Source organism: Carassius carassius, chromosome 46, assembly GCF_963082965.1.
Source record: "Carassius carassius chromosome 46, fCarCar2.1, whole genome shotgun sequence".
NCBI lineage: Eukaryota > Metazoa > Chordata > Actinopteri > Cypriniformes > Cyprinidae > Carassius > Carassius carassius.
The window spans coordinates 20,428,902-20,455,588 of record NC_081800.1 but is presented as its reverse complement, the minus strand read 5'-3'; the positions used below and the strand labels follow the sequence as shown (position 1 = coordinate 20,455,588).

General features: G+C 36.0%; 1 protein-coding gene across 1 annotated transcript in view; it reads right to left on the bottom strand.

Moving 5' to 3' along the window:
• The window catches only part of LOC132129753 (rap guanine nucleotide exchange factor 3-like), a 35,233-nt gene continuing 8,546 nt past the window's right edge, over positions 1-26,687 (bottom strand). The window contains exons 3-28 of the mRNA XM_059541474.1: positions 22,771-22,815; positions 14,843-14,949; positions 14,509-14,630; positions 14,030-14,210; positions 12,159-12,243; positions 12,012-12,072; positions 10,649-10,725; positions 10,361-10,507; positions 10,190-10,284; positions 9,261-9,349; positions 8,936-9,014; positions 8,655-8,805; positions 8,170-8,252; positions 7,781-7,811; positions 4,584-4,662; positions 4,275-4,412; positions 4,028-4,125; positions 3,712-3,837; positions 2,815-2,996; positions 2,170-2,260; positions 1,467-1,517; positions 1,296-1,383; positions 1,137-1,201; positions 994-1,048; positions 783-854; positions 1-670 (exon numbers count right to left, since the gene is read on the bottom strand). Coding sequence (XP_059397457.1) covers positions 552-670; positions 783-854; positions 994-1,048; positions 1,137-1,201; positions 1,296-1,383; positions 1,467-1,517; positions 2,170-2,260; positions 2,815-2,996; positions 3,712-3,837; positions 4,028-4,125; positions 4,275-4,412; positions 4,584-4,662; positions 7,781-7,811; positions 8,170-8,252; positions 8,655-8,805; positions 8,936-9,014; positions 9,261-9,349; positions 10,190-10,284; positions 10,361-10,507; positions 10,649-10,725; positions 12,012-12,072; positions 12,159-12,243; positions 14,030-14,210; positions 14,509-14,630; positions 14,843-14,949; positions 22,771-22,815 — 2,517 coding nt within the window. The 3' untranslated portion in view covers positions 1-551. The remainder of the gene's footprint in view (positions 671-782; positions 855-993; positions 1,049-1,136; positions 1,202-1,295; positions 1,384-1,466; positions 1,518-2,169; positions 2,261-2,814; positions 2,997-3,711; positions 3,838-4,027; positions 4,126-4,274; positions 4,413-4,583; positions 4,663-7,780; positions 7,812-8,169; positions 8,253-8,654; positions 8,806-8,935; positions 9,015-9,260; positions 9,350-10,189; positions 10,285-10,360; positions 10,508-10,648; positions 10,726-12,011; positions 12,073-12,158; positions 12,244-14,029; positions 14,211-14,508; positions 14,631-14,842; positions 14,950-22,770; positions 22,816-26,687) is intronic.

Below are 26,687 nucleotides of genomic sequence, written 5' to 3'. Positions count from 1 at the left end.
TTGATTTATTAAGAATAACTGCATTTATTTGCATTAATTTTCAATAATTCAATGGTCCAGAGTCAACTGTCAGTCAAAGTGTCTATATAATGTTTATTTATGCACACACTGTTCAGGTTTGTCCCTAAAACAACTTCTTTACACCACATCATGCTTCTAAAAACAGCCCAAGCCAATGTTGCTTGTTCAGACAGAACGTGGCGAAGAGATACAGAGCTGTCATCAAAATCAACACTGTCATTTTTAACAGCTAATGCCAGCAGCACTGAGGTGAAATTCTTTGCTCGTGGTGTAGTGTGTCAGATACATCACATATTAGTCACAGCAGACAGATCAGAACACTTCTGATAAGGCATCAAAAGGAAATTGTCCCTTGTCAGCATTTTCCAAGCCAGTGCTCGGCTTCGCACAGTCCACGCTGCACTGACTGACGACGTTTGTCAGAATTTACACCAATTAACCACACATAGGGTGATCATGGATTATCATCAATCACTTTTGTTCTCCAATATGGAGCAGGATGGGCTGAAGAAAGGCAGGTTTGCGGCGGCTCAGCGCTCTATGGCTCTGGAGAGCTGAGTTAGTTTCTTCTGATTGTCAATCACTTTGAGGTTCTGGATGTACTGTCTTATGTTGGCTGCATTGCGCAGGGTCAAAGACTGGTCTGAATCTGCAAGATATGAGGGAGTGAAACATCAAGGCTGAATTGCAATGACACACTCATGCCGATTTATTCCACGTTTCCACATTATCATACTGAAGTAAAAGAAAGAATAACATACATGTTGATAATCGAATAGCTTGGGTATCCGAGAACATTCTTTCCGTCAAGCCTTTCTGTGGAGATGGAGGCACTGCAAAAGCACAAAAATACAGAATGTCTCTTAATTGCTGAATTCAAGTCGTCTAAACTCAACGAAGGACAAGAAAATGAAATTCTACAGTGTTAACACTTTGGTGTCCTGTGATCCACACCACTAGGGGGAGCCATACCGTACGGTTGACTTCGACACTGTTGAACTGTCTTCACTGTTCTGGCAATCATGCGCTGAAAAAAAGATATAAAGAACATATTAAATGTGGTGTCTAAGGTGTAGAGTTTAAATTTAAAGCAACATTTAAAATCATACTCGCACCATTTTCTCAAAGTTGACCAGTTTGTCAGTGTAGTTCTTGTTTCCCTCATGGATAAATGTCATATCTACACAGACAAATGAGCAAGTGATCGATTAAAGCTGATTAAATCTTGATATAAATGGTAAATAATGTCAACTAGATTCAGTAGTAAACTTTACCTTTAAGCAGTAGAGGCATGAAGGGAATGTATGGAGGGCTGAGTTTGGCTACAGCCAATCTGTAGGCCCTGTGGTTACGGGACGGATCCTACAACAAAGAGATGATTACTTCACATATAGTACCGAGACACAACAAATCCCCGTAAAAAGCAACCAGATATTTGCTCTTACCATCAGTCTTTCATATGCACAGTAGATCCTCTTGGTTTTGTTTGGAAGTCTCTGTCAAGTCAAGTCAAATTTATTTATATACACATTGTTTTGAAGCAGTTTTACAGAAAATCATGATGTTAAATCAATAGTTAACCCAAAACTTTGCATTAATCTAGATTATAAACTGTTATTTTGAAAAGAACTGACTTTTAAAGTTAAAATGCCTTAATGATTGTTTTGTTGTTGTTGTTTTTTACAAACATGCAGCATTCCACAACACTTTAATTGATAAAATGGATGTTTCTATCATCTTTTTGGACTCTCATTCTGACGGCACCCATTCACTGCAGAGGAACCATCGTTGAGCAAGTGATATAATGCTAAATTTGATCAAATCTGTACTGATGAAGAAACAAACTCATTTACATTGTGATGGCCTTAAGGTGAGTAATTTTAAAGCGAATTAAAATGTTTGGGTGAATTATTTCTGATACAATGATACAAGCAATCAAGCAGATGAGATTTGCTATATATGGATAAAGTTGGACATATATATGCAGCTTTATATAAAAAGCAGGCCGATAATATAGCTATATTTTGCGACAAAGGTCATTTGATATGTGTTAGAGATTTTGAAAGAAGTTTTATTCTGGTATTTTACACAGAGATAAAACAACCGAAGCTTATTTAGACTAGACTAAGAGTATATAGTTGTCCTTACCTCCCATGTTTTATTGAGCCTCTGCACAGCACTGTTACTGAGTCCGAACATCACTGCGAAAAACGAGTTCAGGTTCTTCAGCTCTTTAAATCTGAAATACATCAAATCAGATGCCTATGAGCAAACACAAAGTTTAGTAAACTATTCAGACTTTACAATGCAGTTTGGGTCATTTTCTATGTTATAATAGTTCAAAAAATTATTATAAAAAAATTATTACATCCTGCTGCAATAATAGACAAAAAAAAATCCAGCCACATAATTTATGCTGTTAAAATAAAACAAGATTATATATGTTTTACAGTATATATTTTTTCAGTATATACTAACTTTTTTCAGCATATATTTGTAACATTTATAAGGATATTTTGTACACATTCTACTGTGTGTCTACATAGCTGTAAAGTTTGTTTGTTTAAAGATTATGTGATGAAAAAGATGATTAGTTAGTGGGTTGGGTGGTTACGGTGAGTCATGTTGATGTTGTGAAGGTGAACTTAAGCAAAAGTGTGACGTAAAGAAAGAGTAGTGTAAAAGCATTAGTGATTAAACCGATGTGGAATCCACTCCACTATAAAGTACTGTATGTATGTTGTATCGTATGGCATCAGTTGTATCAGTCTTGTGCACTGATTTTGTACTCACACAACAGCCATCTTGATGAACTTCTTGAGCAGGATGGCTCTCTTGACCAGATCCTCACAGAGACACAGCTCTGTCACCACCCAGTACTGAGTCTCGTTGAAGCGACGCACAAACCGCTCAAGGTTAGCCGTCGTGGCTCCTTGGAACTTTTCCCGCCCAAAAACATAGTAGACCAGCTCCACCTGTAGAACAGCAAACTAACTTGATCCATGTCCATATAGAAGTTTTGGAATATATGGATATTTTGTTGCCAAACATTCCATATTTATATGTGGCAAGCTGAGACGTGGCTTGGCAACAACTGTTTATTCAGATTAACAGATTTTTTGTCTTTGCTGTTACAGTGCTTTTACTCCACTTTGTGTTGTGCTTAATTTTATATTATATACAAAATATAAATGTGTGTGTATGTATATATATGAAGTGAAAGCTTAGAAAGCTACTAACTAATTTGTAACTTCATTAATACCTTTATTCAGCAGGGCAGGAACACATTAAAGTAATTAAAACTGACATTAAAGATGCTTAGATTGTTTGTTTTAAAAAGATTTGGAGAAGTTTAGCATGACATCAGTTGCTTACCATTGTATTCCCTGCAGTGAATGGGTGCCATCAGAATGAGAGTCTAAACAGCTGAGAAAAACATCACGATAATCCACATCTTTTTTCAGATGTTTGGACTCATTCTGACGGCACCCATTATATGCAGAGGATCCACTGGTGAGAAAGTGATGTAATGTTAAATTCCTCCAAAAAACTAATCTTCATCTTGGATGGACTCAGTGTGAGTAAACTATCAGAAAACTTAGATTTTTGTGTCAATTATTCCTTCAACATAGCAAATCATCCTCCCAATTTAATATAATCTTTAGTCATTTTTGTTGGTTTGGCTGTTACCTCGTGCATGGCCATGAAGAGCTCCCAATCATAGCTGGTGTGCTGGCTGGCCATGTCCTTGGAGCACATCTGCTCCAGAGAGTCCATGGTGCTCTTCTCTGGCCCTAGCTGCTCTTTCACGGGTGTCTGTCAGGGGTAACACACACACACACACACACACACACACACACACACACACACACAATTATGTATATTTACAGTGGACTTGTATGGCTAGAATCCCTGGCAGTGAGGAACTTGGACTTGTATGGCTAGAATCCCTGGCAGTGAGGAACTTTTACTATGAAACTGCAATAATTCTGTTGGCATCTCTCACCAGTTGTTCCACTTGGCTGGCAGAGCAGAGGAAAAGCTTCTCATTCACTCCTAAAGAGGCAGACACTGCCGTGGTCTCCAACTTCAGCTGAACCCTGTCTGCAAGAGGAAAGCAGAAGAAACTTTGATCACATAACGCATCTGATTAGGTAGGGCATCATCTAATATTAAAGCTGTTACAGTTCTGGCACAGTAAAAAGATCTTAGAGGAAATTCAGAACCCAAATACTGTGAATCTCATAGCTTACCTCCTGAGGAATTCATCTTGACTAGCACATAGTCTCTCTCAGGATCCACTAATGTAGTCAAGATGTTGTTCACTGAAGCATCGACCGGCAGCATCACAGTGACAGACTTATGATCCGGTTTAAAGATCTCATACAAGACTGCAAACGGACAATTGGACTACTTTAAATTTAATTAGGTACATTCCATGGTGACTATTTTGATTCATTTCAGCAATTTCACAGGGAAAATATCCTTGTTTTAGCTGCCCTTGGTTTAATTTCTTTGTGACACTGTGTTATTAAAACTCTCACAGTAGTAAAAATACAAACCTTTATCTTCAGCTTTAATCGACCGTAATTTCCCCACCGGCTCTTCGTAAGCAGAAAACCAATCAAACTTTTGGTTCAGCTGAAACAAACATAACGGATAATAGAGCTTGCAGGGTTTCAAAAGGCAGTTTCCAACATGTGCAGACAGACTGGGTGTCTGAAATAAATGGACTGCATGGTCTCAGGTATGATGAATTTTCTGTGATTATATATATATATATATATAAAGTGATTTTAAAGGGGTTATATGATGCGTTTTCAAGTTTTCCTTACTCTTTGAAGTGTTACAAGCTGTTCATGAATAGATAAGATCCCTAAAGTTGCAAAGACTAAAGTCTCAAAACCAAAGCGATATTCTTTATAAAAGTTAAGACTTGTCCACGCCCTCCTAAAACACCACGTTTAAACACGCCCCCACATGTCTACGTCACTGTGTGGGAAGATTTGCATAACACCACCCAAATGTTCACGCAAAGAAAGAAGGCCTAACTTTGATTCTCGCTGTTGCTGCCAGTATCATGTCATGGAGATGCTGTATCATTAATGAAAACGAAAATATTTTGTTTGTTTGTCTTACAAAAGAGGATGTGAATTTAAATTGTATTTATTTACAGAGGTATATAATCACACTTGTCCGTGTGTGAAGACATTGCACAGTGCAAATCCGTGAATGACTGCTCCGAAGTGAGGTAAACTTCTACAGATTTCCCCCAATCAGGGAGTAGGGAGTAGGGCTGGGACAACGCGTCATGAAAAATACATAGACGCAAAATATGCGCATCGTTCGTCGACTTGTTTTTATTTCTATAAAAACCATTTGCAAAACGTTTACCTTATGTGCGCTGAATATACGCGATGACCGGATCAACATTCTGTCCAACGTTATATAACCAATCCAGGGGTTTTTCTGCATTGATCTTTTTTTTGGGCGGCTGTCAAAGCCTTATTTGATCGGTGAGTGATGTAGAATAGAATGACTGCTGCGCCTGACAGGGCGCGTACGAGAGAGAGCCCCGGCTGCACGTGCACACTAACAGTCTTCAAACAACACGAGCATTTCTTGCTCTCTCTCTTCCATGCGCATATTAATCAAAATCATTAAACACGATAGAAAAAGGGCGAAACACCAAAGTTTCACGCGCGCTCGCGCACTCACAGTCTTCAAAGTACACGAGTGCTGTCTTGCTCTCTCTCTCTCTCTCCCTCGTGAATATTAACCAAAATCATTAGACACGATAGAAAAAGGCCAGAACGCCAAAGTTTCACGTGGAGTATTCAGAGATTTTTTTTTTTCTACATGACAGGCTGCTGGCTCCCACTGTTAAATTGTTGTATTAGCTTAAAGCCCTGAAGTTTACATTGGTTACTGTATTCTTTCAATTGCTCTAAACAAGTATTTTGGGTGACCTTTTTTATTGAATGGTAGACATCAAGTTGTTGTTATTTTCATCTGAAAGAAGAACTTTTTTTCAGTAAGCTAGGCCCTATGTGTTCAGTAAGCTTGTTTCAGTAAGCTATGTGTTTTCAAGGCTTCAAGGTTTTATTGAATGCTATCTCTATACAAGTGCAAAGTAATGCATTCTTAGTCTTTTATTTTGTAATTTTAAGAGCAATAAACATATATTGCAATGTTAAGGAATTCATGTTTTTTCATTCAGATATGTAAATCAACATGTATAAATTGTTAGTAGTCAATTAATGGGGAGATAATCGGAATCAAATCGGTCTGGAAAAATTAATTGTTAGATTAATCGATGCATCGTAAAAATAATCGCTAGATTAATCGTTTAAAAGATAATCGTTTATCCCAGCCCTAGTAGGGAGCAATGAACACTGTGTAGGGACCATGTCAATGGGAACACAGTTCATGCACGGGGCTCACTTCTAACAATCTGATTATCTGAATTAGATGTGTAAACAAAGAGAGACATGCAAAATATGCAGAGCTGGGGGGCACGAAGCCTGGAATTGAGAACCGCTGATGTAGAGTAGTGCTTGTTGTTTGTCGTTTCTCCGATCACAAATGCAGACATGATTTTATGTTTACGTGGCGCGATGCAATGCGTAAAAACACAGTATAAGTCATTATAATCTGTAATTATGTTCCCACTGGATGCAACAAATGGCTTGTTTGTGATAGGTTTTTATTGTTTTTGTCGTTGCGCCAGTTAAGGGGTGTAACATTTCCGGCACACGCTTGAGGCATTCGGTCAATCACAAAGCACTGGACAGCTGGCCAATCAGAGCACAACTCCCTTTTCAGAATGATGAGCTTTGTAAAAATATATGCATTTCAGAAAGGTGGGGCATAGAGGAGAAACAATAATGTACAATATGTGGAAAATAATGTGTTTTTGAACCTTAAACCATAAACACATTTCATTACACCAAATACACAAAATAATGTTCTTTTTACCAACATCATATGACCCCTTTAAGCTACTGTTTATGCAGGTTTACATTGCACCAATAGGTTGTGGGCTGGCAGCAAACTGTAATGATTAAACTGAATCAATCGAAAATGAAGATTCATTCAGGAACAAAACAAGTGAATGGGTGAATCATTCATTCAACTGATTCTTTCAAAATCACTTCATTCAAGAACAGAACACCATTGTCGTGGGTTGCTGAAAGATGCATTTTTAGTTTATATGAAGGAGAATTCATCAATTAATGATAAAACATTAATAACTTTTGTGGAATGATGCTAAATTTGCATTAGTTCATGTTTTCAGAACAATTCAGTTTGGTGAAGGATTCAGACTAAAAGCAAACTCGTAAAAGAACAGATCATCTGCCACTGCGTGTTGTTGATTCCTCAAAAATAATTGGCTCATAAGAGTCATTTGTTCATGAATCAGAGTACGCTGGTCACGTTGAATATTTGTTTAATATTTTATGTGATGTGCAGCTTAATCGAAATAGAAAGCCATTTCTAGCCAGTATTTCGTGGCAATGGATAAGACTGACCTACTTTTAGTGTGCATTTCAATGCTTATATCGTGTATGACTCTCAGAACGGGATTTACTTTTCTTTAGTTCTCTTAATTTGTCTAAACACCTCAGAGCTGTTGACTTTTCCATTGGCGAGCCTGTTTATCATGCTGTGTCATAAAGTAAGTAGGATTTATTGGTTGGTCTCTTATTGCTGCAAGTTTCCCATTAGAAAGAATTTAGAAAGAATAAGGACCTCTTACCTTCGTCAGATTGTGACATCCATTCTCAGTTCTGCAAGGAGTATAAGAGGGAGCAGTTATAAATGTAGGATTATGTAAAGAGGGTTGAAGCTTGTATATCAGTCTCAAGAGAAAAGTTGTGGACTTTATAAATGCAGGTCAAAGAAAGATCACTTATGGTATTGATTACTTTATGACTAGAAAAGCTTCAAAGTGTGAATTGCATTAACTGTGCAAACACTGGCAAAGTAACTTTAAAAGTTACTTGACTTTACTTTGAAGTACAGCTGAGCAATATCCATCAATAACAAAACAGAGTATAAGAGACCTGATTTTGGTCATTATGACCAAATATTTATGTGCAAGTGTTTGTGTGTATACAGATGTACATTGTTAAGTGTGTTACTTACATTTTTGTCTTTCTCCTGTCCCTCAGCTGTTCTCTGAGCATGCTGGAAAGTCTCGAGTCAGCCATCACCGCTTCCCTTAATTTCTTTTACAAAAATAGTGATATTTTAAATAATCTTACTATGCATTACATTTTAAGACAACAGCATTGACAATGCAATTAACAAAAAATACAAACAGTATTCAAACGAAAATAAAGTAGGGTTGCACTTAAATGTATTAATTGGATACTAATAATTATATAATAATATAACAATATTAATATAACATTATAATAACATAATTTTTTTTATAATTATTACCATTAGACTATACAAAATATTTTTACATTTACAAAAGTCTGTTTTGATTTAATTTTATTCAGTCTGTATTTAGGCCTAAAGTGTCCCACTTTCACCTCTAAAGTGCCATTAAAGTACTGGGTTTTCATGTAATAAAACATTTGAAATGTTTAAGACTGAGGAGGATTACAGCATTTAATTTTTACCTCTAGGAATTCAAAAGCCACATGATTGTCCCTCAGTAGCGGACCGTACAGAGCCACCCAGTGAGCCACCAGTTTCACAACCTTCTGCTTTGTGTTGAGAGCATATGCTGTCTTCTCCAGGTCTGTACCTTCTGATGGCTCAACTTGGTAGGTGCAAACGCAGGTTAAGGATCAAAAAACTCACTCACTTTTTGGCATAAAGACTGGTAACAAAACAAGTAAAACAGAAAGAAATATTGATACGAAGTAGAAAATCAGTAGTTCCTGTAGTGGCAGGATATTGATGCTGGAGGGCTGCACAGAGCTGACTGCAGGGCATGAAGACTGGATGTGTTAAGAGGAAGTCAGTCACACTGGGATCTGCAGATGTACAAAACAGACTCCTAAACGTCATTAACAAGGACTTGTTTTCTTTGCTGAGCTGTGCTGAGAATCCCAGAACAATCTGAATCATCTGACTGCTGGTTTTAAACACCAAATGAGCAGGAATGTTTTGGTCCGTTCTTTCGCAGTGGTACTGTAAATAACTGATCGGTTTTAAACAAACAAATACTAGATTCCTGACATTTTCATATTTAAAGATTTATTTAAATGTTACAGCCATACCTATAAAATCAGCGCCATTGGTTTCCAGTTTAATTGTGTCCAGCATGTGTTCTAGGATCTTCTCTGGCGTTCCTGACATTACTGTGTACCTGAGAGAGGTGGATAATTCATATTCATAATTAAGTGTCCTCCATTTCCATCATTCAGAATTGGTTGAATACACTTTAAATCAAATAACAGTGATGATTAATGACAGAGCTTGCATTTCATTGTACAATAGCACTTTTGTAAGTAAAGTTCCTAGGATGAATCACTTAAACTTTCACTGCAGACATTGAACGGCTTTAGCTATTCTGGGGCTCGTTTCACTTGGTGATTTTATATCAATGATTTATGAAAATGGATTTGAACTGGCTGATTTAATTTACTCAATATGCGTGGTAAAATGGGCTTAACACTGTGAGGTGATATTCTCATAAATTAAGTTCATGCAATTCAAATGACTGGAGTAATTGCTTTTATTAACCCTAGAAAGCCTGCTGTATTATATTTGATATATACATTTTTAAGGCCTCTAAAATCAACAAGACCTTTTTTTGAAAATCTGTTGTACACAATCTACCAAAAGCCTTCTGTGGTTAACATTTGAATACTGTACTAATAGATATTATTGAAAGATATTGAGTGATAATGGATATTTATATGCATTTTATGCAAGTAGTCGGCTGTACTGTTCGATCTCATTGATTTATACTACAAGCTTACAATACAATACATTACAAACTATCAAAATTTCATCAACTGCACCCAACTGCATATTTTGTCTCAATTTGGGCCTCAGTATTTTCCTTCTCAAGTATCAGCTTGGTAATTGGCAACATATCACGCTATGTGAGCCATTAAAGCCTCTAAAGGTTCAATAAACTTTGATTAAAAAAGGTAAGGTTTAAAAATTAGGTGTATATTCAATTAAATTCAAAAACATTTACTTGCTGCTGCTTGCTGATCCTCCCAGATAGGTGGATAGGTGAACCAGAACGACTTGACCATGTTCCTCCAGGCGAACAGTGTTGGCCTCAACATCCTGCAGGTAAATTCAGGTTAAAGACCACCATGGAAACCCATCCATGCAGATCCTAAGCGATGCACACACAGCCTACCTTAAGGATACGTATAAAGTCCTGCTTGTCCACTCGCAGGAAGTGGCAGTTGTCCTCTCTCAGGATGATGGTGGCTGAACGAGGGGCGTCGTTCACCAAGGCCAGCTGCCCAAAGTCATCTCCCTCATGAAGCGTGGTCACCAAGCCCTGTGTCACGCACATACACAAGATCATCTTTTCTTAAGAGCAAGTGCACAGTATGAATTATACCTTCAAACAATGTAAGTACATCTATATTTAAACTCAATGACTTCTAAAGGTCACTCACATGAAGTTAAATAGCTTTACCTTGCCGTGTGTGATAACATTAACAGATCCTCTCCATATGATATACCAGGAAGTTCCTTTGTCCCCCTGATTGAATACTGAAATAAACACATTACATTGTTTTCTTATAGTATACACAATCTTATGGTTCTTTTTTGAGAGGGCATCAGTTTCCAAAATTACAGAAAAAGCTTGATTGGACTGACCAACTTTAGACATGAACAAGAACACATTTCAGACATTCATTTTGTGAAGGGTTTCTGCAGGTTTTAAAAAAGTGTTTATTTATTTGAAATGCGAATTTAACAAATGGATACTTATTTTCGGAGAAACTGAACAACGTTAAGTCAGTTGATCTTTCAGTGTGCTATGGCAGATCCTTGCTTTAATCATAAACTCTCTTCATTTTTATCAGTTTCTCAAAAAACAAGACTAATTAATTTATGTAATATAGATTCTCAAGTAAATGTATCTTGATTTAAGAATCTTTAAACGTGCACTGGACAACAGGACAAAAATACTGAATGTATTTTTAAACATTGATGTGTTGCTAATACAATATATTTACATTTAGAGATCATATTGACATACTGTTATATTTAATTTCTCTGTACTTGGCCTTAAAAAGATCTTAAAGCACCTTAAATTTACCTTCAATGAACCTGAGAAACCCTGTTGTAAACGACAATAATCATGCTCATGCACAACTTCATAAAAAATATATTTTAATATTTTATTTATTTAAATCCCTCTCCTCTAACCCGGTTAATTTACAATAAATAAAATCAAGACTCGTGCAATATTTTTTTCTTTTTGAATATCACTCAGCAATACATTCCATTATAGAGAAAAATAGTTTCATGTTTCATTTTGACATTAATTATAATAAATTAAAAAGGCATTTCCAAGACCATCGGATCCATTTAAACATTTTAAATCATAATGCAGTATTAATATGTCTGAAAAAAGAAATATGATTCTGATTAAACTACACTAATATGAGCTTATGAAATTTGACAGATTTTTTAAAGTGACTAAACTACTCCATTAGATAATCATCAGTGTCTCTTCTTACTCGTGCTATTCTCTCTGCATGATTGACAGCTGCATTGACGTCAGACGTGCTGTAAGTGCTTTCATTTTACTTTTCCCTTTGTCTCTCAGTTTGCTGATATTAGAATGTCAATCATCCAGTTCATCACGTCACAAGGGAATTACACAATAAAATGATTTCATCATCTCATTCACATGCTGTCTGTCTTTGGTGTCTAAGCAGGACGTTTGCTGCTCATTTTTACTCAGGCTAAGCACAAATTCAATATTTAGCATAGTTCTTTCTTACTGCCCACCACTAATGAAATGTCATCATTGCTTTCACACTCACAGACTGTTCCCGCTTTGGCATGGCTTTCAAAAACCAACACTGCTGCCAGCTCCTTCCGAACCTATTGAAAAGAATGAAAGAAATGAGGGATGAATGAAGATTTGTGGCGTAAACAAACATGACGGCTGTCAGTGACTGTTGACTTACAGATGTAGACAAGTGGGCCACAGCTTTGAAATGCAGAAGTTCTTCGTAAATAACTTCCAGATCCTCTGGAGTTCTCTGGTTTGGGCTAAAACATGGACACAGATTATTACACACAGAAGTTTTATGTTGTTTATAACAAGTCTGTGAGTGATTTTTGTTTATGTTAAAATTCTGTCCCAGCTTAATATCATCAGACACCTATAACTGTCACAAATATAGTGCTGGTCATGTTATACTTGATAAGCTACTGATTTTAAACCTGTTAACCCGCACCTGGACGCCCACGCACTGAACTATCTTTTTTTGCACGTGTCAATGTTTACGAATAGATTAAATGAAATGGGACAAAATTAATCTTGACAAGCTATATATCATTATAAATATAAGCCTCAAGCATCGATGACAGATTGCTGTTTTTCAATGGCAAACTTATAAAGAATGTATTTGTTATATTTGTGTAAGCAGTACACATAAAAAAAAAAAAAAGTACATACCAGATTCATCGTAATAGCGAGTCATATACACATACATAGTTGTAAATCACGGTTTAGTTAGAAAGGTAAGGGTCCACTGAACGAAATCTCATAGAGCACGTTTAGTCCAACAAAGCATTAACATTGTAATATGGATCATAATTCCTTTGTTTACGTTTCAGTTCTTCAGGGACAGTATTGTCTGTGTCCGTTATGGAATAACTCACGCTCAGAAAACTGCGTCTTGGTAGTAAAAAACAGCATGGTAGTGTTTATTTGAATTCTGGCGCTCTCTCGTGATGAGCGCTGTGACGCACTTGTCATCTGATGGAGGCGTAACTTAGCGATTGGCTTTTGCACAAATTATTCTTGTTTTTTTTTTTTTTTTTTACATTTTTGTTTTGTCATGTGTGAGTGTATTTTATGGGGAATGTGCCTGTATCTTAGGGATGGGCAATATATCGAATGCAATTGTCATGCGCATTTCATCAGTAAATGCGGTTCCCATCACCTGTTTTCAAATGGAGCAGCATTTAATAGACAGAGCCATAGATCATTGACAAGCTACGCAATATCACATTCATTATTGCAGATGAATCGCCTTTGATAATGAACGCGATATTGCGTAGCTTGTCAGTGATCTACGGCTCTGTCTATTAAATGCCGCTCCATTTGAAAGCAGGTTATGGCGATTTACCGCTAATCAGGGAACCGGTTTTACTGATGACATGCGCGTGACAATCGCATGCGATATATCGCCCTACTGTATCTGCATGATTACCATCTGTTTGAGTGCAAACCAGCACACTATAACACTATAACTATATATGTTTAATCACAGCTATCAATGTGAATGCCATTTATATGAATATAATAGAGTGTGATTATTTACTTAATGGCACATCTGTATGATTACCATCTCTATAACTGGCCATCAGCACGTCAGCGTGTGAGCAGAAATCAGTGTAAATGCTGTATTTCTAGCAATCTCAGGATATACTGTAATTGGCATACATAGTTAAATCTTTTTTATTTTTCTTATTTATTTTTATTGCTCAAATTATTCTTATTGTATTTTTCTAGTGCTCAAAAAATTACTTATGATGTCTAAGATTCTGTCTATTGTTTTATAATTGAAAAGCTATGCAGTGGTATGTTTAAAAAAGAGTCTGGCATTAGCGTGTTTCTGAGTGAATGGCGATACATTAAATGCATATTGGGTAGTCAAGATTTAATTAAAGCAAACAATTTTAATGATACTTTTCAGCCCTGTATGATATTAAAGTTTATATTCAGCCAGCTCCTTCATCTGGTGCCTCTAGCAGCACTTCACCTTTAAGTGCTAGTACATATAATCTGTGTTTATGCTTGTTTTTTTTCAGACTTTTGGTGTCTTACCATTTACGTAGTATCATAGTCAGAAGAGCATCTGGACCCATCTGGACCAGGAGCGATAAACTCTCTTGGAGTTCGTCATCTTTGGAGTCTTTCTCATTAGTTGTGTGATTAAGGTCAAACTCTGCCTCCATAAAGCGGTAAAACTGTGTTTCTTTGTCTTGGTAGTTTAACTCCTGTTTTACTGCACATTTTGACAGAAACATTGGTTGCCAGTTAGTTAATACAGTATCTTCAGATATATAATAATAATAAAAATAATTAAACAATTCCATGTTTTTTTTTTTGCCAAAGGCAAAACTGTTTTAATTCAGGCATGTACCATTGTAGTAAATAATGATTAGACACGAATGATGTAATCCCTCAGTATCACATTCTGATACTACATCACTGTACCATAAAACATTTTTGTAAAGGGAAAGCATGCAAGAAATGAAGAAAGTCTTGTGTTGATATCTAAAGAAGATGTTGTTAATACTCACCATGACTCAGAATGCCCTCATCCACCAAAACCTGCCACATTCCGACTGCCTGACTTCTGGACTGGAAGCAATCATTGAGCTTCATTAGCCAATCCACAAGTTCCTTCCCACTGCAGCACTGTCTGTGGGACAAACCAGAGAACCATTTTTCAGACTGAATTTAAAGTGTAACACATTTATCTGTATGTCTCTATGGTTGAATCACGTACGTTGATTTATTTGTTTCTCCAAAGGATTATAAGTGACTTCTTGAGAATTATTATATGCATTTCCATCAAGTCAGAAATATTACAGGCTTTGCACAAGAACATGACAGACATAGTGAAATATTCACCTGTAGGTCTTAAGATGGTGTTTTCTGTCTCTTATCAGGCCTGGGTTACGCTCCATCAGAGTGCTGTACACCACCCTCGCAGCCTTCAGGATCCGATCAGATAAAAACTGACCAAGTGAAACAGAACAAAATTTAATGAACATTTATTATTTTGTAAATATTTTTTTAAGCTGGTTTTATTCTATTATTTGAAATGTCTTTGAATGCTGTTTAAATATGCCAGGAAATTAAAATTAATGACATTTTTCTTCTTAAAGTTTGAAAATGTAGAAAGTTTTGAAAACTATTTATAGACAATGTGAATTTAAAATTGGCACCATTCAGAATGACTTTAGTAATTTTAACAATGTTTACATTTTACATTTATTCACTTAGCCGACATTTTATCCAAAGCGACTTCAAAATGAGGAATACAACAAGCTACAACTTAGAATAGTATAAGCTAGAAGCAAACAATTTTTATTTGGCTCATTAAAAGTAGGATGCAGTTAAGTGCTTGTAGAAGAGATGAGTTGAGATGAGTTGTAGAAGAGATGAGTTGTCTGTTGAACATTGTCAGGGATTCAGCATTCTGGATGAGGGTGGGAAAATCATTCCATCAGCATTCAGCAAGGAGCAGTGAATGAAAATGTTCTGGAAAGTGACGAGTGATATCAACCCAGTCAGCTAAACAGTCCCATCATATCCTGATGGATATATCCCACCCTAATTATTTCCCTCTGAATATGCCACATTATGTAAGTTAAATGCAATTGCTGTTTCATGCTGTGTCTAAAATGGACGAAAGTTTGCTCATTTCAAAAGAAAGATTGGTAATGTTAACTTTACTTTTGTGTTTACATTCATACACAAAATTGCCATTACAAAAGTATCAGCCTTATAGAAATAGCAGGTGAGAACCTGACACATTTTTTCCAACACCTACTCCGCTGAGTTGAATTTACCACACTGAAGATTGCTACCATTCACACTCCTCCCCCATATGGAAGCTGTTTCTCTGCTCATCTCTTTTCCTTCTATCAACTTGTTTTCATCCATCCCTCCCTTCCAGGACTTCTGTTTTCATTCTACATCTCCTCCTTTGCCACTCTTCATTCCGTTGGCCCCCCACAGACGGCGCGTCCTGCTCCAGCTCCCAAACAGACTGAGAAAACTGGAGTGTAAACGCGACCTTATTGATTGAGGCTACAGTTTATTAAACTACTGAAGCATGCCACTGTTGTTGCTACACAGCCTTCGCTTTTTTCTGCATGCCTGCCAAGACCAACTCACTGATCACATGATAAAACTGGTTTGGCACATTGACACACTGTTAAAAAAGCAAACGTCTGTTGAAGTAGAAGGCAAACATAGGATGACATGGACAAGTTGGTAAAAGCAAGATTTCCATTAAAAGCTAGATATTTAAGATTTTCTTGCTGAAAAGGGCAGCTTAGACTGGGATCAGGGCAAGTTTTAGTGCTGGTTTGCGCTAACGAAAGGAGGCTTGCTAGTTAAAAATATATTTAGAAAGATAAATGTTTTTTTTTTTTTTTTTTTTTTTTTACTGACAGTGTGATTGAAGTGGTTTTAGTAGAGATCACACACACACACACACACACACACACACACACACACACACACACACACACACACACCAAAATGCAACTAATTTTTACATTTATGCTTCAGAATATCAAACGCTGCAAGTTCAAAGCCAAATGCCTCAAGCTTTTGCATGAGGCCATAACAGCACAGCAACCAAAGTAAACTGATAACTAGTTGTGCATTTACTGAAGAGTGGTGGTGACTACAAAACTTGCTGTTATGATGCTAAGGTGTTGTGAGTGGTTGTCAGTTTATTGCTATTTGGTTAGCTAAGGTGTTTTGTGTGGGGCATTTTTAGCCTGTTGCTTGTTGATTGCCTATTGGTCCAAATCAAAACTACATGCACTGGTCCAAACGCGGGGTTGATAATACTTTTTTTTTTATGTTTTTGAAAGAAGTATCATAAAGGCTGCATTTATTTGATCAAAAATACATTAAAAACAGTAATATTGTGAAACAAATTAAAAATTAAAATAATAAAGATGTTCTGATTTAATATCACTTGAAATGTAATTTCTTCCTGTGATGCAAAGCTGAATTTTCAGCAGCATTACTCCAGTCTTCAGTATCATATGATCCTTCAGAAATCATTTTAATATGCTGATTTAATGCTCAAGAAACATTTTTTATCAATGTTGAAAACTGTTGAGCTGCTTAATTTTAGTGAATACGTGTTTTCATGATTCTTTGATTAACAGATAGTTTAAAAGAACAGCATTTTTTTAATTGAAACAAAATCTTTTATTTTATCAATTTAATGCATCCTTGCTGAATAAACGTATCCATTTTCTTAATTTACTGATCTCAATACTTTTGAACTCTAGTTGATTTTTTATGTGCCATAAGTATATTAGCATAAAATGGTTTCATGACCCCACCATCCATCTTGTGCTACAGCATTTGCATGTGTTTACATCTAGCTTAATTCAGTACTTTATAATCTGTAGTTAATATATTTAGATTCATCTTTTAGAAAGATTTGTACACTCAATATAATATTATTCTATTACAACCTATATTTCAATATTCTATTAAAACAATTGCAATATTGCAGAGTATTTGGGATGGATACAATGTGGAATTGGACACATGCTTTTGCTCCACCCTAACTGTCTCATTCTTTAGTCTTGTGATTTTCTGGAAAAATCTCAACCTTTATTTGTTTGTTCTGTTCCTCCGCAGAACAGTTTGTCCCAGGATGAGGTCTTGAACTTGAATTGCCTTCATCTCTCACACTTTATTTGTTGTGGTTGTTGCTGAGGGCGGAGGCGTGTGCCCCTTCATGGAGGCCCCTGGCCTGGTCTGTCAGTTACGGTGATGTAAATGTCTTCTGATCCGTGAGGAATCGGCTGACCCTTCTTTTCAGTCCAAAGAGAGGCCAAATCTGCAGTGCTGTTCTTACAGGACCACTTCATTAAATACTACACAAGGATAGTTCTGAACAGAACATGTGCTTATTCTCTAGTCCAAATTATCCAGAGAAAATTTCAGAGTTACAGTTACTCTTAACTCATTTGGTAATTAGTATCCAAGTAGTTTAGCCAACTAAGCAGCACAGTCCTAGTAAATGTGGTCAACCTACATCTAGCCTGTATTCTCTGAGACTTAGACGCTGAAGAACTCTCCATCTAGCTCACTTTACACAACGTGTCCCCAGACTGAGCATGTAAATCACTCCCCGTCATCTCTGCTTCATGATTCTGTCCCTGGAGACGAGGGTTGAGATGGGAACAGTGGCTGGCAGCCTATTCCCAGCATTCTACAGTCTTCTGGGGAATTATTACTTGACTGTGGATCACTGACTTTGACAGCTCTCTTGAATACTTATATGTATCATAGGATACCTGTGACAACAAGAAGTATGGGTACTCTTCAGCCATTCTCCATTTTACCCAGATATCAACCTTATTATTCAGTTTACATATTAATGATATTTGTTAATGCCTTGAAAATATATGATGAAAATTGTAATGATCCATAAACCTTGAACGCTAGTGTATATGTTAACTGCTGTAATTTTGGACATGTTCCACTCATGTTTGGCAACTTGAAAGTGTCAGATGAGTATTCATTTTGAAGGTATCTATTATTCAGCTTACATCCCTTTTTTTGGCCTAAAAAAATTAGCTTGCTATATTTACATACTTGCTTTTCTGATTCTCTCAGGTGTGTCTAAGGATCACAGGAGAGCTCCAACTAAACTACCAGGTCATAGAACATTGCTTATGTGACGTCTCCACATGACTAAGGGATTGACTTTGAACATGAAGATTCACATGGTCTTTATATCACATCACACACCTGCAGCGTTTCTGCAGGCGGAGAAAAACATGATAAAGCTAGGCTGTATATAGCAAATAAATAGGCCTATATGAGAACTATATTTTTACTAGAATAATAAATTATGAAAATGAATGAAAAACACAGAGTTTTGGTTAATTTTTGTAATGTGCAAAAGGAAACAGACGGCAGAAAGCTGCATCCTATTTTTCTTTAGGCTTATTTTACGCACAAAATGTTTTTATTGTGAATGTACACAATTAAAGGCAAACCGTTTACAATTCTGATTATCTTTATGACTAAAAGGAGGAGTTGCTTCCACTGTTAGGAGGGGAAAAATCAAGTGATTGCGCTGGCGACGCATGCGCACACAAAGTTAAGCTTTGCTACTTTCCCTATGCACTGTTCATCGTCATAATAAAATACAGTCAGTCAAACATATGAAAAAAAAAACACGCTCAGTTTAAATATGTAATAAAATCTGTGCTGTTAAGTGTTCCGTAAATCACCGTACCGACATGATGTTAAGCAAAACATTTTGTTTTACGTGGATATTGGAATGCGAGTGAAGTAGGCTATTAATAAATAATAATTTTGCATTCAAATACATCGCGAATATGGAAACATTTGATTGTGTGTCCAATAATAGACCCACCGTTGGTTTCAATTTTTATTTTAGCCTAAATTAATTTGTTTTGGCTTGTCGTTAATGTTGCTATAACTTCTTATATGCTATTTTTTATTCTTGTTCTTTTTTAAATAGCTATTGTTAAATCAAAAGGATTTGTTGTGGAGTGAGGGGAACTTAAATAGCATAGCTATGTTTACAGTGTTTATTATAATGTTTGTAAACATTTCGCATTGACATTAGGCCTATTTCTGAATGAAATAATAAAATTTGACTTATTAATAGGCTATGCAACTTTTTTTTTTTTCTAAAAAAAATAAAAAATGTATACATGTAGCGTAGCCTATTTTAACAATGCAGCATACCTTTTTAAATATTTTGATAAATTACTGAAAATAAATAAATGAATGACTTTTTAAACTGTTTAACTGATTGCATTAATTGGTCAAATTTCTTAACGGTCAGTTAATGGTTAACCGGTTAAAATGAACATCCCTAATTGTTACAAATTGCAAACCTCATTGTAATTATAATAAAGTTTAGTTAACATTTATTAAAATATAACGTGTATAAACTACTGAAAACCACCTGAACTACTGAAAAACATCCTTAATGTTCATCCCTGTTTGTATGAATAAGAATAGCTGCTCAACAAAACAATAGAGCCTCACCCTGAGATTTGCAAACTTCTAACACAATACCTCAACTACAGAGACTTGCTGGGGATGTGGTTGTGTTTCCTTTGTATACAAGTGTTAGTCATCCACATGCATCAGGGTTTGAAGTAGCAGCAGCACAGACCCGTCCTCCTATGTTGTGTGTGGAGGAAGCAGGCTGTGTTTTCCATCTGTGGGCGATGGTAACAGCGGAGGCAGTTGTGATGGTGTGACCTCAGTATGCCGAGGGAGAGGCTTCATTCCGTACAATACAGAGAGAATTCACAATAGAGGTGGCCAGGAATCATATTAGAAACACTGGGACGCATTATGGTTATGAACTTTAACATTATTATTGTTAACTAAAGGATTAAATACTATTTTGTAAATTGAATTAAAGCTGAAATAAAGGAAAAAATATTAGTTGAAAACTTTGTTTTAGCTATTTGCCTAAAATAGTTTATCAAGTTTAAGTTGAAGCACTAAAATTACTAATCAATAAATAAAAACTGAATCTGAACTTAACAAAAACTGAAATAAAATAAATTTAACCTATAGTAACATAATAATAATAATAATAATAATGACAAAAGCACATGACCGACTAACCCTAACAGAATTACTAAAAATTAAAACTTAAAATCTAAAAATTAAAAGCTCATTTAAAATAGAAACTTTAATAGTATATTTATAAAAAAATATACTTAAAAAAATTAACACAGGAACTTGTGACTGGTCTTTGTCGGTGTAAAACTGCCATGTTGCTATGGTGGCTGTCAAGTGTTATTTTACAGAATTATTTTTTATCTCGTTGCTATATAGTTGCCAGGTTGTCTAGATGGTTACTATGGTGTCACAGAGTGTTTTTCCAAGGTTTTTTTTGGATATTGCTTAGAGGCCGAAATCGAAAAAAAAAAACACCGTTAAGTCTGTCACATTCTAATCTTTAGATATGGCTGGATAGGGCTTTAGAAAAAAACTTATTTACAAAACTCTACATATTTCCTTAGCTAGGAGTAATAATAATATCGATGCTTGCCTTAAAAAACACCACTAATAATAGAAAGGATCAGAGGGTTCCAATGAAAACAGCTTTCCTTGTTCTCTTTCTGCTCAGAGGAACACACTCCAGGAATCACTGTGCCCACAAAAAACACTCCAGGAGCTGAGAGCATTCCACAGATGAAACGTCCTTCCAGAGCCCTGATAAACCACATTTAAATCCTTGCCAATATTGCCTTTTCTCCCATCAGGCACTGACCAGTTCTCAAATATGCAAGCGCAGATGTCTGCTTAAAACCATCTACTGAAAAACAAAAAGCTTCATGTTTTCTGAGATCCCCCCTTTTGTGTTGAAAGCAAAATCGCATAAGAGAAGAACAGAAAAGTGAGTGTGCAAAGGAAATAGGTATTTTTGGTCAGTGTTGGGAAAAGTTATTTGTAACGCATTATGATATTGCTTTACTCCATAAAAAAGCAACTAATTGCGTTACTTAGTTACTTTTTATGGAAAGTAATGTACTATATTACCTTTGCATCTGAGCTGGGCTTGCTTATTTGTCTTTTAACAACAATTCTTCCAACGCTAAATTATCTGAGCTGCTACTTTGTCTAATTTGTTTATATCTATATCTATATCTATATATCTATATCTATATCTATATATATATATATATATATGAACATTTTAGGGAAATCATCTAAGACGAAGTACAGTAGGTATTACATGATGCTAATACAGAGCTAGTTTAACAAGATTTTGAAGATTTACTGTACATTGAAGGTAGCCAGTACAACAACATGTTTACAGTGGCTTCCTCCCTCAGGGGCTCACATGATACTGAAGGGACATGTCTCATATGAGCAGAGAAAGTTGCACTGCAACGCTAAAACTGCCTGTGGTAGTGAAATAGCTGCAAAAGAGTGATGAAATGTATATGCAATCATAATATTTCACTTTCAGAAAACATGAACCATTGCCTATGCATTACAATTGCACCAAACATCACAAATTAATGATCAAAACACAGACACTGCATTTGCAATCCACTTGAAATGATACTCGGATGGAATGACAGTCCTGTGTTTTGAACATTATGTGTAATTATGGTTGTTTGTCAAAAACAACAACAAAATGTGTTTAAAACTAATCTTTTTTTCTTTAAGGTTTATTGCGGCTTTACGTGTTCTGGAGAAATGTTGTGACAGACAAGATGCGTAATATATTTCACATGTTGTGTTTTTAGTGCCATATTTAGAATTTCATCTACCCTTTTATGTCCTTATTATTACTGTACAGAACACTACTCTTTATAATCTCTGTGCACGTGATATTATAAACACATTGAGGTCAGAGGTGTCTAGATAAAAGCATGCTTTCTGTTGAAGAGATGCCACACATCCTTATGAACAGTTTCACTGGAGCTCATATGAAAGGGTAGATCAACTAAAAAATCATATTCTGTTATCATTTACTTTCGTTCATCTGTATAAGTTTAAAAGCATCATTAAAGAGGTTAATATGGCTTGAGCCTTATGAACTTACTTTTTTCCTAAAGTTACTTATCGTTTGACTTCTGAAAATTTGAATTCTAGTGAATGAGTTGCATGATTTGATTTTATGGTACTTATCTACTTTCTGAAGCTTCAGTCTTCATTTATTGTAAATGCATGCATATGAGGGTGAATAAACAATCTCAGTCATTTTTGGGTGAACTGTCCCTTTAAGTTTTGTCAACATGTACAAAACCCAGGCCACTGTTCAAAGACCTTCATACCTGTTTGATGGTGTCTTGTGTGTCCTCGGTTTCTGGCAGAGGTGTCTATGTGGAGAAAAACAGAGAGAAAGAGTTTAAAGACCATGTAAAGCATTATTAAATATGTGTTCCGAGTTTGTCAAACCAAAGAAAAATGTGTTTGTTGCAAAAATGCCATTCTTTCCATGTACAGAATAAAAACTATTAAAACATGATACAACAAAGGCACAGAGGGCTAAAGAATGCCAGAAGACATGCCTGACTAATGCTGCCATGTGTGGCATTTGACACTATAGCACTGCACATGATCTCTGCCACCTGCCTCCCTCTCAGCAAAGATTGATGAACTGCCATAATGTAATTAAGATTCACACAGGAATTCAAGAGGAATGTTTGTCTATTTAAGCTTGCGGGTTGGAGGAGGGACAGACACATCATTAAGAGGTGTATCCTTTGTCTTCGCAATACAATTTGCTTGAATTATTAACAATGTGCTGAGGCTGAGTGAAATGCTATCGATCTATACCTGAGATCAAAACTGTGTATTTAGCAGAACTGTGTAATATCTGTGAAATAATAAATTACTTTCAGACATATTGATAAAGTCTATTCGCATAAACAATGACACAATGCGGCTGTCCTGTATAAGTCTTAACAATGACATTTTCATCAAACAATTTAAATGTTCAGATAACTATTCCTTTAATGCTCATTATGTTGTTGAAAACTAGAAATGAGGAAGCATTCGAGTGATTTCAAGCCGCTGAACTGGATCACATACTTGAAAATGAACAGGTTGTAAGCATGCATATCTGATTGGAATCCCACTTAAGAGGCACTCAAGATTTTTGTTCTCGGTCATACTCTGTCCAGCCATTAACTAACAACAATTGCCAGCAGCTCTGATCTCTGTCTGCAATCAAGAGGCAAGAAAAGCTTCACTCTACTCTACATCTTAAAATTCAGAGCATCAGGGAGACTGAATACAGAATAAGGGATGAACTATGTTTAAATATTTATTGGTAAGCTGTTAACCACTGATTTAGATGCCCAAATGCTTTTTAGTTATTGATTCTGCCATGAACTGTCCTATAGAGGAATCAATTATATAATACAAATCTAAAGAACATTTTCCACTATACCTTTTGTGCAATAGAAAGACTCCATGGTTGTTAAAGGTCCTTCATGGAACCATATATTCCAATAAAGAACCTTTATCTTTAAGAGTGAATCAGCAAGTACTGCTCTGTTTAAAAAATTGATCGTGTTTAAATCCATTCAGCATACTGTCACCCAAAATTGCAGAAGTGCTAAAAACTCTGCTGATGACTCACTAATGCATGTGTTCAGTATTTGATAGAAAACTAATCTCTACAGACAATTTATTTAATTCTGGTTATGCCCAAAACCATGACATATTTGGAAAGAACCAAATCATATCCATTTATGACCAATGCAAGTACAAAAAAAAAAATAATAATAATGATTTCAATGAATCGTTAATGAATCACTCAGACTGTTTTATGAACCAGTTTGACCAATTCTTTGATTCAAGATTCTACTCTGCTTAAAAGAAATACTGCAGTAGCAGATTAGATATTTTGGAGAAAACAAAATAACTAGAAAAATGTATATTAGAAATTGTCATTACTTTAAAGATATAGTTTTTTTTTTTTTTACATTTTCAGGCCTAGAATACAAATTTTCCTAATATTTCCATGTTTTCCATGACACATTTTTAGCCTTATTTGAGTTACATGGACAATTTATGAACTGTTGTGATTTGAAATCTTACTGCATTGAAGATTTCAGGCTCTCTATTGAAACAAACGAGAGCTGTACTTGCATGACTAGAAAATAGCTGCAGGGGAGCGTTACCATGATGACCAAGTGGACCAACTTGAATCATTAAGGACTTGAGCTACCAGTTGAGATGCCGCCAGCATAGTTTTCTAACGGTTTTTAACCTTCTGAGAAAGAGAAACTCTCCACACTCTTCATCTGGCCGAATACCACCTGATTCCCCCTGCCCATATGGCAGAGAGTCCATAAGTCGGTTTTTTTATGAGGCATTGTCTGACTCTGTTCCCATGGCAGGTGTTACTCAGCATCAGCTGACTAATGCTGTGAAGCATTAAGAAGAATATCCTGCTATTTATGGGCTTGCCCTGATAATGCATCTCTATAAGTTTTGTGAAAACAAATCTTTCGTTTTTTATCCTGAACAGCCCTCTACAATTGCAATGGCTCATGGTTATTATAATTATAATCAAGGCTTTCTCCTTTCTTGCTCCTTTAAGGATAATTGTGTCATAATTTAGTCACTCTAATGTCCTTCATAACCTATATGGCATTCTGTTAAATCACACCACTATGAGAAAAACATTTACTTTTGTGTTCCAAAGAAGAAAGCAAGTCATGTGGGTTTGGAACAACATGCGGGTGAGTAAATCATGACAGAATTGCACTATTCCTATTACCGCTACACTACACCACACCACCTAGGGAGTTAATGCAGCAGACGCCCACAGAAAACGAATCAGCTTTGAGTCAACAGTGCCAACATTTAAGGCTGTTGTATCATTTCTTGAGAAGATCTTATAAGGATAATATGATTTGTTTTGAAAAGTGTTTTTTTTTCCCTGCTTGATTTCCTTTCAACAGCAGCAATGGACAGTAAAAATGGTTGGATGATTCCCAGTTGATCAGGTTCACTGTATCCTCATGCCTGATTAAACATAGTATAAGTTTGGCCAGCATGGAGATCTCTCCACCCTGTGGCTCCTTTGACTGAGTAAACTGTGTAGAGTGAAACTGCAGCTGGCTGGATCACATGTTCCAGTAAAAGAGGGAAATTAAACAGGGATATTGACTGTAAGTCTAAATGAAGGTGCTGGGAAGTATCAGAAAATCACATGATTATGAAATGCTATTGACAGGTGTCTTTATTCATTTACTTTATGGTGTGTGCAAATTAGTCATATAATTGTCGATAGATAGATGCAGTTCTAAATATAAATTGCTGCATCTCAGGCTCCATGGCAGTAAAAGAAAATCATAAATAAATTAAAGACGACTTTCCATTTATCTTATCACTTGTGTAGTAGACACAAATTTAATGAAGTGTGACTAATGCTTTAACAGTCTTAAAGAAACAGTTCCCCCAAAAATGAAAATTTGCTGTTTTGGACTGCGTATGCTTATAAATGGTGCTTGAACTATGCATGTTTTGCATAAGATGACATCTTTTACTGAAGAAAGCAATATTATGGACTTATTTTAGCTGGAAGTAATGGTTTGAAGTAAAAATTTGAATGATGAATTTGTTTGGAGATGTGTGGATTACTTGTGGATCATTGTGATGTTTTTATCAGCCTTTTGAATTCTCATTTTGACGGCACCCATTCACATCAGAAAATCCAATGTTGAGCAAGTGATACAATGCTAAATTTCTCCAAATCTGAGGAATAAACTAACTCATCTTCACCTCGGATGGCCTGAGAGTGAGTAAACTTTCAGCTAATTTTCATGTGAACTATTTCCTTTAAGACTGATGTCCCAGCTGCATGAGGATTGTTTTTTTGTACTGACAAAATATACATAATTTCAGATGGAAAAAAAACTCTAGAAAATAGCAGACAGATAAAAGTCAACCCTGATAGACTGCAGACAGTGGCACACTGACACAACACATGGATATCTTTTTAACTAGCTCTTTATCTCTTTCTCTGGGGGTCCTTAGGCAATGTGAGGGATTTCATACTGAGTCACAACCATTATTGCTGGAATGCAGAAGAGGAAAATGTGGGTCCAGTATCTCGACGTAAAGACCACTGGTCCATCAGACAGTCAGCAGTGCAGAAACTACAATGTTACAATGTACAAACGTGCATGTTAATCAATAGTCAATGTAATTTGGAGATGGGAAAGCACCAGTA